This window comes from Ranitomeya imitator, chromosome 6 (assembly GCF_032444005.1).
Source record: "Ranitomeya imitator isolate aRanImi1 chromosome 6, aRanImi1.pri, whole genome shotgun sequence".
NCBI lineage: Eukaryota > Metazoa > Chordata > Amphibia > Anura > Dendrobatidae > Ranitomeya > Ranitomeya imitator.
Window position 1 is genome coordinate 433,247,054 of NC_091287.1, and position 15,395 is coordinate 433,262,448.

The following is a 15,395-nucleotide window of genomic DNA, read 5'->3' on the forward strand; positions in this document are numbered from 1 at the left end:
GCTTTCAACAGTCGTCCTGTGCTGACAGAGTCCCTTTAAGGACACATCACCCCTTAACTCTTCTTTGATTGACAGCTTTGGCTTCATAGAAGAATGGCAGAGATAGGGGGAAAACAAGTAGTTGGGAAGGTGCACCTAGATGTTTGGCCACACCAAGGGTGCATCGAGCACCGGTAATTGGTTTTAACAGTCACCCTGTGCCGAAAATCTTTTTAAAAGGATTGTATGGTTGAGACAACCCCTACCATTGGCCAACAATGTGCCGATTGTGGAATGGCCAGCAACTAGTGTGCATTTCCCCTGCCCCTAGAATAATATCGGTAAGTGCCTCCTAAAATCTCATGGGTGTGAGGTCAGCATGGCTCTTCCCTGACAGTTACAATTGGTGGGTAAAAGGGGATAAAAATGATGAGTTTTAACATGCCTATTTTTTTTTAATGGGAGATATGGACAAAGTTGTCTGACAGCAGCTTATCGCCCATTTTTCTATAAATGCCTTTCTAATACAAACATTTATGTTTATGGGGAAGTGATGTATGGAGCCAGCTTGATAAATGAGCATTTATATGACAGATAACAGTCGTGTACGTATAATAAAGTGTTCCTTGTGTAGTGGGGGCATGGGTAATGTGGGATACTTTAAAACAAAAGAATGCAATAGCATCTGTGTTTTTTTCCTATATGTTCTCCATGTAATGCTACACATAGTAAAGATATTGGGGAAATATCGCTTGGGTTGATCAGAAGCTTCTTTTGCACAAGGAAGCTTTCAAATGTTTTGAGGGAATCTGTCAGAAGGTTTTTGCTATAGAATCCAAGAGCAGCATAATGTAGAGACAGAGGGCCTGATACCAGCGATGTGTCAATTACTGGACTGCTTGTTGCAGCTTTAATAGAATCCCTGTATATAGACGTAGCAAAGCTAAGACTTCCGGGCTGTGTATAACCGAGCTCACACCCCTGACTAGCAGCTTCCTGTGTACATGGACTTGACAGCAAGCAGCCAATCAGTGGTGGGGCGTGGTTTTGCAGATTAGCTTGACTGGTCTGCACATGAGACTAAGGTACCTTCACACTGAACAACTTAACAACGATAACGATAGCAATCTGTGACGTTGCAGCGTCCTGGATAGCGATATCGTTGTGTTTGACACGCAGCAGCGATCAGGATCCTGCTGTGACATCGCTGGTCAGAGCTAAAAGGCCAGCACCTTATTTAGTCGCTGGATCACCCGCTGACATCGCTGAATCAGCGTGTGTGACGCCGATCCAGCGATGTCTTCACTGGTAACCAGGGTAAACATCGGGTTACTAAGCGCAGGGCCGCGCTTAGTAACCCGATGTTTACCCTGGTTACCATTGTAAATGTAAAAAAAAAAAAAAAACACATACTCACATTCCGGTGCCTGTCACGTCCCCGGCGTCCGCTTCCCTGCACTCCTCCTGCATCCTGTGTCAGCGCCGGCCGGCCGTAAAGCAGAGCACAGCGGTGACGTCACCGCTCTGCTTTATGGCCGGCGCTTACACAGGATGCAGGAGGAGTGCAGGGAAGCGGACGCCGGGGACGTGACAGGCACAGGTATGTGTTTTTTTTTTTACATTTACAATGGTAACCAGGGTAAACATCGGGTTACTAAGCGCGGCCCTGCGCTTAGTAACCCGATGTTTACCCTGGTTACCCGGGGACTTCGGCATCGTTGGTCGCTGGAGAGCTGTCTGTGTGACAGCTCTCCAGCGACCACCCAAGGACTTTCCAACGATCATGGCCAGGTCGTATCGCTGGTCGTGATCGTTGGAAAGTTGCTGAGTGTGACGGTACCTCTTGTCCTCTAGTGATAATAATCTACTGGTAAAACACTGATTGTTTTAAAACTACATTACACAGCCTAATAAGTGACACATCGCTGGAATCGTGTTTTTGCTCTATTTTATGTTGCTTCCAGACTTAATAGCAAAAGCGTGCTGACACATTTCTTTGAGAAAACCCCCTTTAAAAATACAAAAAAGTCAAGTCTCCCCCCAATGTCTCGGAGATGAGAGAACTTACATAGTACAGCTATATATAGCATTCAATAGCGGAATTTATTGAAATTTTGTGATGTAATGTACTGATAGATGTGCAAGTGTATATTGCAAAAAATGGGCAAATCTCAGCCTTTCACTGTGTGAATGGTTTTCTGTTGCCTTTTTATCTGCAAAGGTTTCGCCAATAAGGACCACTAATTTTCTACTAAAGATCGCGTGGTCTATACAATTGTATTGGGTGGGGGAGGAAAGCCCAGTTAAGACTGTAGTACAGCAGCAACTATGCGGCAACATGCAACAGTGCAATTTGAAGAGTGTTATAGATCCAAAATATGCCTACATTCTTAAACTGCTTGCGCATGCCTGCTGTAACTGTACTGAAGAAGGCAGGGTGTCTTGAAATGTATAATAGTTATCTGTAACCACCGAACATCGCGATAACAGTTGTGTGATGAGTATCCATTGAGAAATTCTGCAATACTCCACAAATATCTCTGGCAGCAAAACTATATATATAAAAAAAAACAACAACACAAAGATAGAGACATTGGTTTGTGCAATATAGCAAACTGATAAGCAAACACTGTAAATAAAGTTGTACCTGTTCAAAACTAGGGTTTATCATTTTTGTACACAAAGCATTATTACTAAATGTCCTACATACTTTTCATCTAAATGGAAATTGAACGCATTATTAAGAGTCTATAATAAAAAGCATTACCCTAATTTTTTCAAGAAAAAAAAAAAATAAGTTTCATTGTTTTTAGCTTTTTTTAAATTGTCCCAAAAAGTGCTATATCTTAAAATATGTGTAACATAGAGGTCAACCAAGCTTAATTTTTTTTTTTAATTATTTTTACAAAATATTGGCCTATGACACACATTAAGCTAACTAGTAAATGATTCCGAAATTAGGTCTTCTTAACATTCATATCCTCAATGTATAACAGCTCTGGCTCATGTTTCAGTCAGCATATGATGATGCAAAAGAAAAAAAAAAAAAGTACTGGCTAAATTAATTAAATCATTGTAATCCACAAATTAGAGCTTGGCTATGCAACAAACGTACAGAATAGCACAGAAGAAAATACGGTGAGTAACCCTTTCTGTAATGGACTCATCCAGTGATCCTATAAGTATTAGAATGCATGTCCACTACATAAGAGGCATAAGTAGAAGGAAAAAAAAAAAGAAGAAAAAAGGTATTGGAAAATAAGATACGGATATGATGCAGAGTGGGGCTGATTATTAAGGCATTAAAGGGACTCTGTCACCTGAATTTGGCGGGACTGGTTTTGGGTCATATGGGCGGAGTTTTCGGGTGTTTGATTCACCCTTTCCTTACCTGCTGGCTGCATGCTGGCTGCAATATTGGATTGAAGTTCATTCTCTGTCCTCCGTAGTACACGCCTGCGCAAGGCAAGATTGCTTTGCGCAGGTGTGTACTATGGAGGACAGAGAATGAACTTCAATCCAATATTGCAGCCAGCATGCAGCCAGCAGGTAAGGAAAGGGTGAATCAAACACCCGAAAACTCCGCCCATATGACCCAAAACCAGTCCCGCCAAATTCAGGTGACAGGTTCCCTTTAAGAAATTAATTGGTTATATATTTTTCATTTAGGGTAAGACAACTGTTACATAGCCCACCTTAAGCCATGATGACCTATTAAAAAGGCTCAACATATTGTCTTTTTTTTTTGTTCTGAAAGAAATAAAAAATTTTGAAAGACAAAAAAAAATAATAGTATTTGAATAAAAACGCAAGAATTTGGCTATTTATTCCATTAAGGGCATTGGCGCAACTTTTATATATATAATATATATATACATACAAATACATAAAAAAAATTCTATATCCACATAGTATACTATTACTATATAAATATGGCACTTTTTTTTTTATTTGTCCCCCAAAAATCCAATATAAAAAGGCCATGAAGCAGACAAGTGGCAACATTTTTAATTTAGCCCACATAAAAGGTAGAATATAAAAAGTTGTTTTTTGTTTTTTTTTATAATGAGATCTGACTAATATCTGGATACAAATAAATGGGAATGAAAAGTCTGAAACTGGGAAATATTTGTTAGAATCTAAACCATCTTGTGTACAAATTAGAAAAACATAAAAACCTACAATTATTAATTTCAAACAAAAATACCAAAAAACGTATCACAATGTGTACTATGCAGAAATTAAAGTACGAGCAGTAGGCAATATGAGCACGTATTACCGCAAGAAAAAAATAAAAAATAAAATAACCTTCCTGCAAAATGGTTACTAACAAATATTTCAGATATTCCCTTCTATAGTTTTTTATTTTGAGAAGAAAAAAAAAAAAAAAGATAGAAAGAACAGAGGCAACGTTGAACACTACATGCTCAATGACGGCCATTATTTTGTTTCATAGAAACTATAGGATGAAGTCTTAAATCAGAGCTGTGTGTGCAATTCATAAGCACAGATTTCTTATTTTTTTAATCTTTTTTTACTTTTTTTAATTTTTGCTTTAAAAACTCTGAAAACACAAAAAGCTATTTGCATCTTAAAAAAATACTATTCCTACTATATAATGCCTTTAAAAGAAAATACTGTTAGACATACACTGAATATTTACAGTTACAGGAAAAAATATAGCTAATACGTCTTACTAAGAAAATAAAATGGAAATCTTTAAAATTTCCATAATGTTTATATTTATGCCCTGCCACATTTCATCTGGTATGCATTATTATATCTAATTTATTTTTCATATATATATTTATATATATTAACCATGTAACTCTTCGGCTATAGACTCTGTTTTTCTTCCTAATGCCTAACAGATAGCGGAGCATGTTGATGGGGCATGATAACAGTTACCAAGCAAAGTGGTGTAAGCAATATGCTTTTACGCAACTCCATCGAGTCCTGATTTGAAATCTTGGTAATGAGAAAAAGTATATATATATATATTTTTGCAAGTGCTGGCAGCGTATATCTGATGAATGGCAGTATAGTACCAATCAAAAGGATAGTCGCGTAGAATAAAACATATATAGGTAAAAAGGACACTGGCTTATTGAAGGCACATACTGTATGTAGTAGTCAAATACTACAGGTTGAGGCAATTTTCATACAATCTTCGGGCAAAACATGGTACTTAACAAAAAAAATAAAATAATTTAAAATAAAAAAAACAAGGCACACGATAATTTAAATGCCAAACGAGGGGCGTGAAGAAAAATTTTTGCCGAAGAATTAAATTCCTAAATCTGTTTCATGCAAAAGTGCAACTAACATTTTACAAACAATTGTATTGCATAATACTGAAGTTGCTTGCCGACCAGGTGCATATCATCCCTTAAATTTTGGAAATTGTAAAAGGAGATGGATTTGATTCATCACCGCTGATATTAAAGTATAGTAGATGTTTTCATAAAACCATTGAATTTTCGGTCACAGATTCTTCTTCACGTTGGAATTTCACTGCTAGGAAGTTGAACCAAAAAGATCTATTTCTACAGGCAAAAAACAAAAATGAAAAACACAGCTGGCAGAATAAAATACGACCACATATAGTAAGGCATCTAATACCAAAGTAAACAATTAAGACAATGTACTGGCTTAACGAGATTGTTAATGAGTAGACTATGAGAGGTGTTTCAAAAGCCGCTTCGTTGGCACTAATATATATATAAAAAAACAAAACAAAAAACAAATCGCAATCCATTGAATTTAGTTCTACTGGAAAGCTTGATGAAATCGTGGCAATGTCGTGGTTGTATTTAAGTTGCTTGCAAAAGCAGAGGATAGTGAGTGTAAAGAACCAAAACATATATTATTGCTCGGGTCTTGAGGATCCTGTGCTTGTGGGGGCAGCTGGGCCATTGAAGAACTGGCCTCCTCTTGTGAGTATCCCATTCCTAAACTCCCAATGGATACAGGCGCACTGTAAGGTGGACCATTGGCTGGTATGAAATTAAACAGCTGATTAAAGTCCAATGAAGAGGTGTTGAGGGGTTCGCTAATCGATACAGAACTTTTAGAGAGAGATACTCCATCACCACCATCATCTAACGGCCCTACTTGATCCAAACCTAACTTAGATGATGACGGAGACACCTGGGAAGAGGGCGTCATGCCACTTTGCAATTCCATAAGGTAACTTTCAATCTCCACTTTCAATGGTTGTTCCTTATCGGGCATTGAAACTGCGTATGAGGTAGAATTGAGTGGGTACTTCAGAGCAAGCTGGTGAGAAGGATGGACAGGATCCATATCTAAAGGGCATGGCATGCCCAAAGACAATGGTGGAGCGACCATTTGGTGTGTTGCTGCAGAACTCTGCATGGACTGAATTTGTGTGTTATAGAGGTTCAACTGCAAACTGTTTGTAAATGGCTTTGATGTCAGCTCACTGGAAGATAAGGACATCACGGGAAGCAGCTCATCTTTTATAGGAACACTGCAGGTGAAATGATCCAACAGATCCATAGGTTCTGTTTTCACTTTCAGCAGTTCTTGATTGTGACTTTTCTTCATATGACGGGTTAGATGATCCTTACGCCCAAACCTCTGTGCACAATACTGACATAGGAAGTCTTTTCTCCCAGTGTGCACTACCATGTGTCTGCGGACATCTTTGCGGGTGTAAAAGCGACGATCACAATGCTCGCATTGGTGTTTTTTCTCCTTAACACCACTGGAAGATTTGCCTGCATGGGTTTTCAGGTGCTCTAGCAGCACCACTGTGCTTTCGAAAGTCTGCAGACATACTTTACACGTGAGGTCTCCACTTGTAGCAGCGTGCAAGGCCAAGTGACGTTTAAACCCCAGCTTTGTGTTGTAGTTCTTCCCACATTCTTCACACTTAAATGCTTCTTTGTTGGGATCATGAGTATGAAGGTGATTCTTTAGGTGATCTTTCCGGTGAAACATTTTCTCACAATAATTACACTTGTGGGTTTTCTCTGGAGAATGTGTAGCCATATGCCTTTAAATACAGAGAAAAATGCATAAACAACTAATAAAAAGAAATAGAAAAACAAATCTGTATGACAAACTTTTTAAGGGGAACCTATTATAGAAGTATGGGTGCAGATTTCTGTATTGACATAATGTGCTTTGTTGAGAAACATAATTTTAACATGAAGCATACAATTGCAAATGTAGACTTCCTAATCCTGCCTCTGATCATCTAATCACGGCTTCCTAAACATGACTGCCAGCCAGCATAATGTTCCTATCCTGCCAAAATTGCATGCAGACTGTCACTCATGCCAAAGACCGGAATAGTCTGGTAGAAATGACTCCCGCTAGACTAGTGCATCTTCATTTGTCCATGTAGTTCTGTAGATTACGGTAAATTTACATTCTTCAAAAACTATAGCATTAGTATAGTATTAGCATTCTTTCTAGATAAAATCTGAATCTATTAACATTTAAAATTTAAATGTACAGCTGTAAAGGCTGCAAACAAATTCAAAATACTGGGCAATGCTAAAAAATAAAATAATTATAAAAATAATAATGTCATTGTGCCAAAAGTATTGGGTTTTTACCCCCCTCCTAACACTGACTCCTTCTGATATTGTGTTTTAAAGTTGTACCAGGTTCGTACGCTGCTAAACATCCCGGCACAATACTTTTCTCCACAGGTCACGTGTTAACAGGGTGGTACAAAACTAAAAATGTTATTTTAATTCTAAATCTCTCTTGCGGGGGTGGCGCTGGCCTCTGCTCGATTGTTCCCTTCTTACAATGTGCAAAGACAGTACGCTCTGTTGCAGACTTATCAACTCTGATCAGAGCAGGTGAGAGCGCACTGTCACTGTGCACTGAAAAGAACAGTGCACAGTAACCAGATCCTACTGAGCATTCGTCAGAACAAACAACCGACGCACGCTCAGTAGAGCAGGGACTTGCCCAGCTCCTGAAACAGACATCACTGATGATGCTTTGTTTAAGGGAAAGGGCTGTGAAAGTGATGGCAGCCTCTGATGACAACACATTTGAGTATTCTAGCATGTGCTGGGATTCTCAAACAAAGAGTCATGGCAAAAGATGTTTTAAAAAAAGTAAATAAAATAAAGCAGTTAGAGAAAGAAGTGAAGGAAATAAAAAAAAAAAATTAAAAGTATGCTGGAAAAAAAAGATTAGATTATGCCAATAGAGAGATTTACAAAAAAATATAAAATTTAGTTTCGCACAACCCCTTTAAGTACAGTTCACTTCACTCTATATGAAACTTAATGTGCCCCTCCATCCTGGCATTAAAAATGATAATACATTTTTCAGTCATTACCGAGTGCCCCGTTTCTCTTATTGTCTCCTTCTCTGAGATAGATATTCTGGTCTTCCTACAGCCAAGCTGGAAGTTGGAATGGCATGGGGAATGCAGTGGTAAGTCTGAACCTTGTCTCCCCTGTATTTCAAATACTGTGGAGGCACAGTTTGGACCTACCTAGGCTCGCTATCCCAGTAGTTTCAATTGGGGAGCCATTAGGAGGAAAATGGAGGGCACCAGGCAGAGTGATTATACATGAGAAATGTAAGGAGGTTTGCTTCAAGAAACTCACTTATACTGCAGATAGTTGAGTCATAATATTTAGGCTCCAATTTCTCAACCCACCATAGCATGCACTATTTTATAATACTTACATGTCTTCTTATTCAGCAGAGGGACGTTTGGACCTTCGATTCCAAAGAGAAAGTAAGCCTGCTAGCACTAAACTCTAATTAAACGACAACCATGAGGGTAGGCAGATGACTAGTGATGACCGAACGTGCTCGGTTAACGTGTTATCTGAGCATGCTTTCGGGTTATCCAAGTATAATATCCGCGGGGCTGTTAGACAACTGCAACATATGTGGGGGTGGATTGCTTAACAAACAGGAAATCCCCACATGTGTTACAGCCTCAAGATACTCGGAAAGCACATTATCCGAGAATGTTTGCTCATCACTACAGATGACTAGGCACAAGAGTTAAAGGGGTAGTCCGGCCTTAGACTGTGTAACTGCAGACGTATGAATCCTCACAGCGTGTGCACTGCACGCTGTAAGGATTCTTTCCTGTTGAGTGCGGCAGTCATGTGACCACAAGTATGTGATTTTCATTCATCTGGTCACAAGCCAACTAGATGGGCATGACCTTGGTCAATGCAAATGTGTTGAGCGAGGCAGGACGAGGCTAGTCAGAACGTGGCTGGAAGTATGCAAATTGCATACTTACGGTCAGATGACCGACACTCCTGGCACCAGAGAATCCTTATAGCGCACAGTGTGCGCGCTGTGAGGATTCATAAGTCTGCAGTTACATAGACTGATTGTAGACTTGTAGCCTAAGGCCGGACAACCCCTTTAATTACAAGCACTTCATTCTAGAATATGCATAAAGGACACCTGAATGAGATAGAGTTCAGACGTACAAGGAGTAGCCAACACTTTAATCTTTAATGTAAGCAGAAAGATAAATAAGAATGTATACCTTAATAATTTGTATTTAGAAACAAAGGCCTTGGTGCAGTCTTGTTGCGTGCACTTGTAGGGCCTCTCTCCTGTGTGAGTGTATGAATGGACTTTTAATTTTTCAACACTGTTAAATGCCTTGTCACACAGTTGGCAAGGGAAGTTTTTTCTTGGTTTTGTTTCACCACGTTTACGCTTCCCTGACGGGATTTTCTGGGTATCTCTTACTTCTGACAAATCACCGGGAATGACAGTGGCCATCGCAGTCTAAACCAGGCCTTCTTGTTGGACAACTGGCAATTGCCCAACTCCACTAAGTGACAGCGTTTTTGGTGGCTTCGCAAGTTCCATGTGGTCGAAAAATAAAACAAATTGGGACTGAAAAAAGAAAAAAATGATACAAAATAACTATGATATAACGGAGTTGTAAGCTAAGAAATGCTGCTGTAAGCATTATAAAAAAGAAAAACTTGCACACACATAAAAGAAAATATTTGGTTCCAATCAATGTCTAGAAATGTATTCATGTTTAAGATATTACACAAGTTCTGTAATACTAATGGTTATAAATATATAGACTTGTAATACAATACCATATACCGTATTTCTAGTTCTCCCAAGGCATTACACATGGCAAAATAGCTAAAGCTCTGTAGTATCGATCTAAGCATCGACCAAACCCTAATCCATCCACCACCTACAGTACAGACGAAAAGTTTGGACACACCTTCTCATTTAAAGATTTTTCTGTATTTTCATGACTATGAAAATTGTACATTAACACTGAAGGCATCAAAACTGTGAATTAACACATGTGGAATTATATACTTAACAAAAAGGTGTGAAACAACTGAAATTATGTCTTATATTCTAGGTTCTTCAAAGTAGCCACCTTTTGCTTTGATGACTGCTTGGCACACTCTTGGCATTCTCTTGATGAGCTTCAAGAGGTAGTCACCAGAAATGGTTTTCACTTCACAGGTGTGCCCTGTCAGGTTTAATAAGTGGGATTTCTTGCCTTATAAATGGGGTTGGGACTATTAGTTGTGTTGAGCAGAAGTCTGGTGGATACACAGCTGATAGTCCTACTGAATAGTCTGTTAGAATTTGTATTATGGCAAGAAAAAAGCAGCTAAGTAAAGAAAAACGAGTGTCCATCATTGCTTTAAGAAATTAAGGTCAGTCTTTCCGAAAAATTGGGAACACATTGAAAGTATCCCCAGGTGCAGTGGCAAAAACCATCAAGCGCTACAAAGAAACTGGCTGACATGAGGACCGCCCCAGGAAAGGAAGACCAAGAGTCACCACTGCTTCTAAGTTTATCCGAGTCACCAGGCTCAGAAATCGCAAGTTAACATCAGCTCAGATTAGAGACAAGGTCAATGCCACACGGAGTTCTAGCAGCGCATACATCTCTATAACAACCGTTAAGCGGAGACTTTGTGCAGCAGGCCTTCATGGTAAAATAGCTGCTAGGAAACCACTGCTAAGGACAGACAACAAGCAAAAGAGACTTGTTTGGGTTAAAGAACACAAGGAATGGACATTAGACCAGTGGAAATCTGTGCTTTGGTCTGATGAGTCCAAATTTTAGATCTTTGGTTCCGACCACCGTGTCTTTGTGCGACGCAAAAAGGTGAACGGATGGACTCTACATGCCTGGTTCCCACCGTAAAGCATGGAGGAGGAGGTGTGATGGTGTGGGGGTGCTTTGCTGGTGACACTGTTGGTGATTTATTCAAAATTGAAGGCATACTGAACCAGCATGGCCACCACAGCATCTTGCAGCGGCATGCTATTCCATCCGGTTTGTGTTTAGTTGGATCATCATTTATTTTTCAACAGGACAATGACCCCAAACACACCTCCAAGCAGTGTAAGGGCTATTTGACCAAGAAGGAGAGTGATGGGGTGCTACGCCAGATGACCTGGCCTCCACAGTCACCAGACCTGAACCCAATCAAGATGGTTTGGTGTGAGCTGGACCGCAAAATGAAGGCAAAAGGGCCAACAAGTGTTAAGCATGTCTGGGAACTCCTTCAAGATTGTTGGAAGACCATTTCCGGTGACTACCTCTTGAAGCTCATCAAGAGAATGCCAAGAGTGTGCAAAGCAGTCATCAAAGCAAAAGGTGGCTACTTTGAAGAACCTAGAATATAAGACATAATTTCAGTTGTTTCACACTTTTTTGTTAAGTATATAATTCCACATGTGCTAATTCATAGTTTTGATGCCTTCAGTGTGAATGTACAATTTTCATAGTCATGAAAATATAGAAAAACCTTTAAATGAGGTGTGTCCAAACTTTTGGTCTGTACTGTATTTCTTTGGATTCTGCCATAAATGTGTATGTTTATTTCAATGTGGAAAAACCATTGACTCAAGGTGAGTTTACACTAGCCGATTATCGTAAATGAGTATTCCTAGGGTAAATGGCCATTGTAAACTGGCTGGCAATTGCCTAATAAATTAGCAAAAAGCTCCTTAGTAGGATGAAATAATTTTTGAGCCTGCCTAACAATAATTGTTTGGTATATAAGCCATGCTTGCGAGAACAATGAAAGCCAGTACACAGAACAGTCTATTACTGATCATTTTATACCCATTGGAAGAGTGGTTGGTCTGTCTAAAAGTCAACTAAATGACTGACAATCAGTAAACATGTAGCTGAGCAGTGGTCATTTAGTGCCACGAGTTGCCCATTGTAAATGAGCCCTGTAGACTATGGCTGGATCTCATCTCATATGGGAATAATTTAACAGGTATTTTACTATCTTATATGTTAAGTTAGATTAAAATATATGGTTAAAAACACATAGAAAAAGAGCAATATATGATGTTGGATCACTTTAAATCTAGAAAAAAGGCAATAGCACATAGGTTGGCCGAAGCTTGCTTGTTTGACAGCTATTCTTTCTAACCACCACACACTGGTGGAATGAGTCTGGCAAGCATGAGATTGGTGGGGGTGAAGGGGCAAGTAAGCCACTGGCAGAGTCTTCTGGCAGTAGCTTGTCTCCATTGAGAATAAAAGGACTGAGAATGTTGAAATCCAAACGTTAGATTTTCTCCTCTGACATTTGTCATCGGCGGAAAAGCTTCTACACATCAGATGGTTGGATGGACAAGCCAAAATCAGTGGGTATGGCTGATAGTAATCTAACATTTATGCCCAGCTTTTGATGCCTAGAAACCAATCCACAACCACTCATTTACTGGAGGCCTTTGAAAACATGTTAAAAAAATTTCCATTAAAAATGATCAGAGCTTTGTTTAGGGTGTTAAATCCATAGATTATAAAATTCTCATGAGTCAGAGCTATACAGTTTTTTTGAATCAGCGGAAGTACAAAAGTTTAAGGACTGTGAAGTAATAAAAATCTATGACATGTCAAAAAAGGTCAAAGTGTAAAGACCACAACAACATGATGTAAACAGATAAAGGACACATGAACATGCAGTGGTGGTGTGCTGTGTGGGAAAAAGAAGCAGAATACGTGGTTGGCAGTGGGCTCTACAGCAGTTTTTCCCTGCACAAATTGTACTGCTGTTCATCACACTTTCACGGCTTGTACGGGCACCCAACTACATATAAAGATGCCACGGACATGTGAATTACTAATTACTATTACTATTTTAAATTTATTGCATTTAATTTTTAGAAGCATACTACTTATGCACCAGACAACATTGGATGCAATAAAAAAATAAAAGCAGAAGCAAAATGAGAAGACCTGATGCAAATAAAATTACTATGATCTAGAAATGAAGAAAGTCTATGATAGGTAATCTATTAGGGTATGCGCACATGGTGGGGCAGCCAAAGAGTTTTCCCCAAGCAAAGCCGCTTCAGGGAAAAGCTGGCGGTCATGTTCCTGTAGCAGTTTTCTTGTTGTTCTTGCGGCACCTCTGCCACCAGTGCCTTTTCCCTCTGTTCTGTTAAAAAGTAACCGCAGTTTTATTTTTAATTTAATAAATCAATAGTACACATGAAAATAAGCAACTTTGAAATAAATCAGGGGTGTGGAATCTTTTTTTCTGCCAAAGGCCGTTTGGATATTTATACCATCCTTTGGAGGCCGTACAATCTCCGCCCACACAGTACATCCCGACTCTGGCACTGGTTTCAGGACGTAATCTTTCATTGCATGCCCTTCAGTGTTCAGTAGTGAACAGTGCGTGTGTGTGCAAGAAATTAATGAGCTGTTTGTAATCAAAATACACCTCCCTGCCCAAGAATGCGGTCCCCGAGAATCTGCTCGGGGGCCTGATAGAAGGTCATAGAGGGCCGTAAATGGCCCTGAGGTTCCCCACCCCTGTAATATATCTTAGAGAAATTTGCTTCTTACTCTACCAAAATTGATCAGTCATTATCAAAATCCTCAATTCTGAGGTAAAATCTGTATTGAGTGAAGACAGCTTATCCCATTACTGAGATAGGACATGGCAGGTGCAACGGATACAATTCTAGAGGAGCTAGAGGCAGAGCACCTCCTTCCTCCTAGCTAGTTAGGATAACATCTCATATCTCAGAAATGGGACATGATGTATTAGGATGTCTTCACTCAATACAGATTTTACCTCCGAATTGAGGATTTTTATAATGACTGATCAATTTTGGCAGAGATAAAAAGCGGATATCTCTGATAATACAAAGTTGCTTATTTTCATGTGTATCATTGATTTATGAAATAAAAAATATAACGACGGTAACTAAGTACATTGGTCGTTTATCTCCTAGCGGAAGACGCCCCAAAAATGAGCAGGTCACTTCTTTTAACGACTTCAGGGTTTGTAAACCTTGAAGTAGATAAAAGAAATTTGATAAGATATTGCTGTGCATTATGTACATTTTCTATGGTTCTTTTGCAACGCATTTTCAGGCAGATTCCCTTAAAGATGCCATGTGCACATACCCTTATGGTACCTGTACAGGAGCAGATTTTATTTTTTCAAGCTTCTTGATGAAGTTGTTTCCAGCCAAAAATAGGAGTGTGATCGAAAGGAGGATCTGTCTTTACACTTTCTTCCAGTTTAGGTTACACACTTAATTTTGGCTTTAAAAACTGCATGAAAAAACCTGAATAAAACCTGCAATGAAGAAAAGTCGACACTTCTCATTAGGTAACACTTCTAAAAGTCTTTTTTCGTAACTCTGTATTGTGCAGTTCCTCTGTTAAAATTTTTGGAATATGCTGGCAACTGGATGTTTTAATTCATCCTGGCAGAAGGGGTATTCATCTACACAGTCTGCCACTGTCAGCATCAATTGGACACTGTCAAGTAAGTAGGGAAGGACATACTAAAATTGATACCACCTAGAGTTGGCCTTATTTCTTCAAGTGAACTTCATTTATACTTGAATTCTACAAAAATCCGTATTGTCTAGAATATGGATTTATTCTCATTTGCTGCCCACCATTTTGCTGAACCACAAATGGTAGACAAAAGGTTAACAAAAAATAAATAAAAACAACTAATACTCACCTCACCGCTCACTTCTTTGGTCACCCAGCTACATATGGCCCTCAGCACTTCTTACCACTGCTGTGTGCCGATTCCACAAGCCTCTTCACTGACATCTATGTATACGACTTAACAAGCATGTGCAGGGATCCCAGGACCTGGTCACAGCCAGAAGTCCCAGTAGTAAGAGGTTTCAGCATGTGAGAAGAGGTTCCAAGGACCATAAGAGGGACAAAAATCAGCAAGGGTGGTCGGAGAGTTGAGCCATGAGGTATTAGCTGTTGATTTTTCTACATCTTATGTTTATTCTGTTGTGGGGTCTAGCGAGACCTTAAAGTATAATATGGGACAGTCAATTCGCGTAGAATAAGTTGACTGTAAATTGGAATTCGCATTAAATTCTGCGCAATTCACCAAATTTGAATCTCGGCAGATCCTCTCATGTCTAGTACC

The 15,395-nt window shown here is 39.3% G+C and overlaps 1 protein-coding gene across 2 annotated transcripts in view; it reads right to left on the reverse strand.

Annotated features, from left to right (window-relative positions):
• Positions 1-3,821: 3,821 nt before the first annotated feature.
• The window catches only part of PLAG1 (PLAG1 zinc finger), a 64,376-nt gene continuing 52,802 nt past the window's right edge, over positions 3,822-15,395 (reverse strand). For both annotated transcript variants that reach the window (XM_069731370.1, XM_069731369.1), the window contains exons 3-4: positions 9,497-9,855; positions 3,822-7,000 (exon numbers count right to left, since the gene is read on the reverse strand). In XM_069731370.1, the coding sequence (XP_069587471.1) occupies positions 5,749-7,000; positions 9,497-9,738 (1,494 nt within the window). In that variant the 5' untranslated portion in view covers positions 9,739-9,855 and the 3' untranslated portion in view covers positions 3,822-5,748. The remainder of the gene's footprint in view (positions 7,001-9,496; positions 9,856-15,395) is intronic.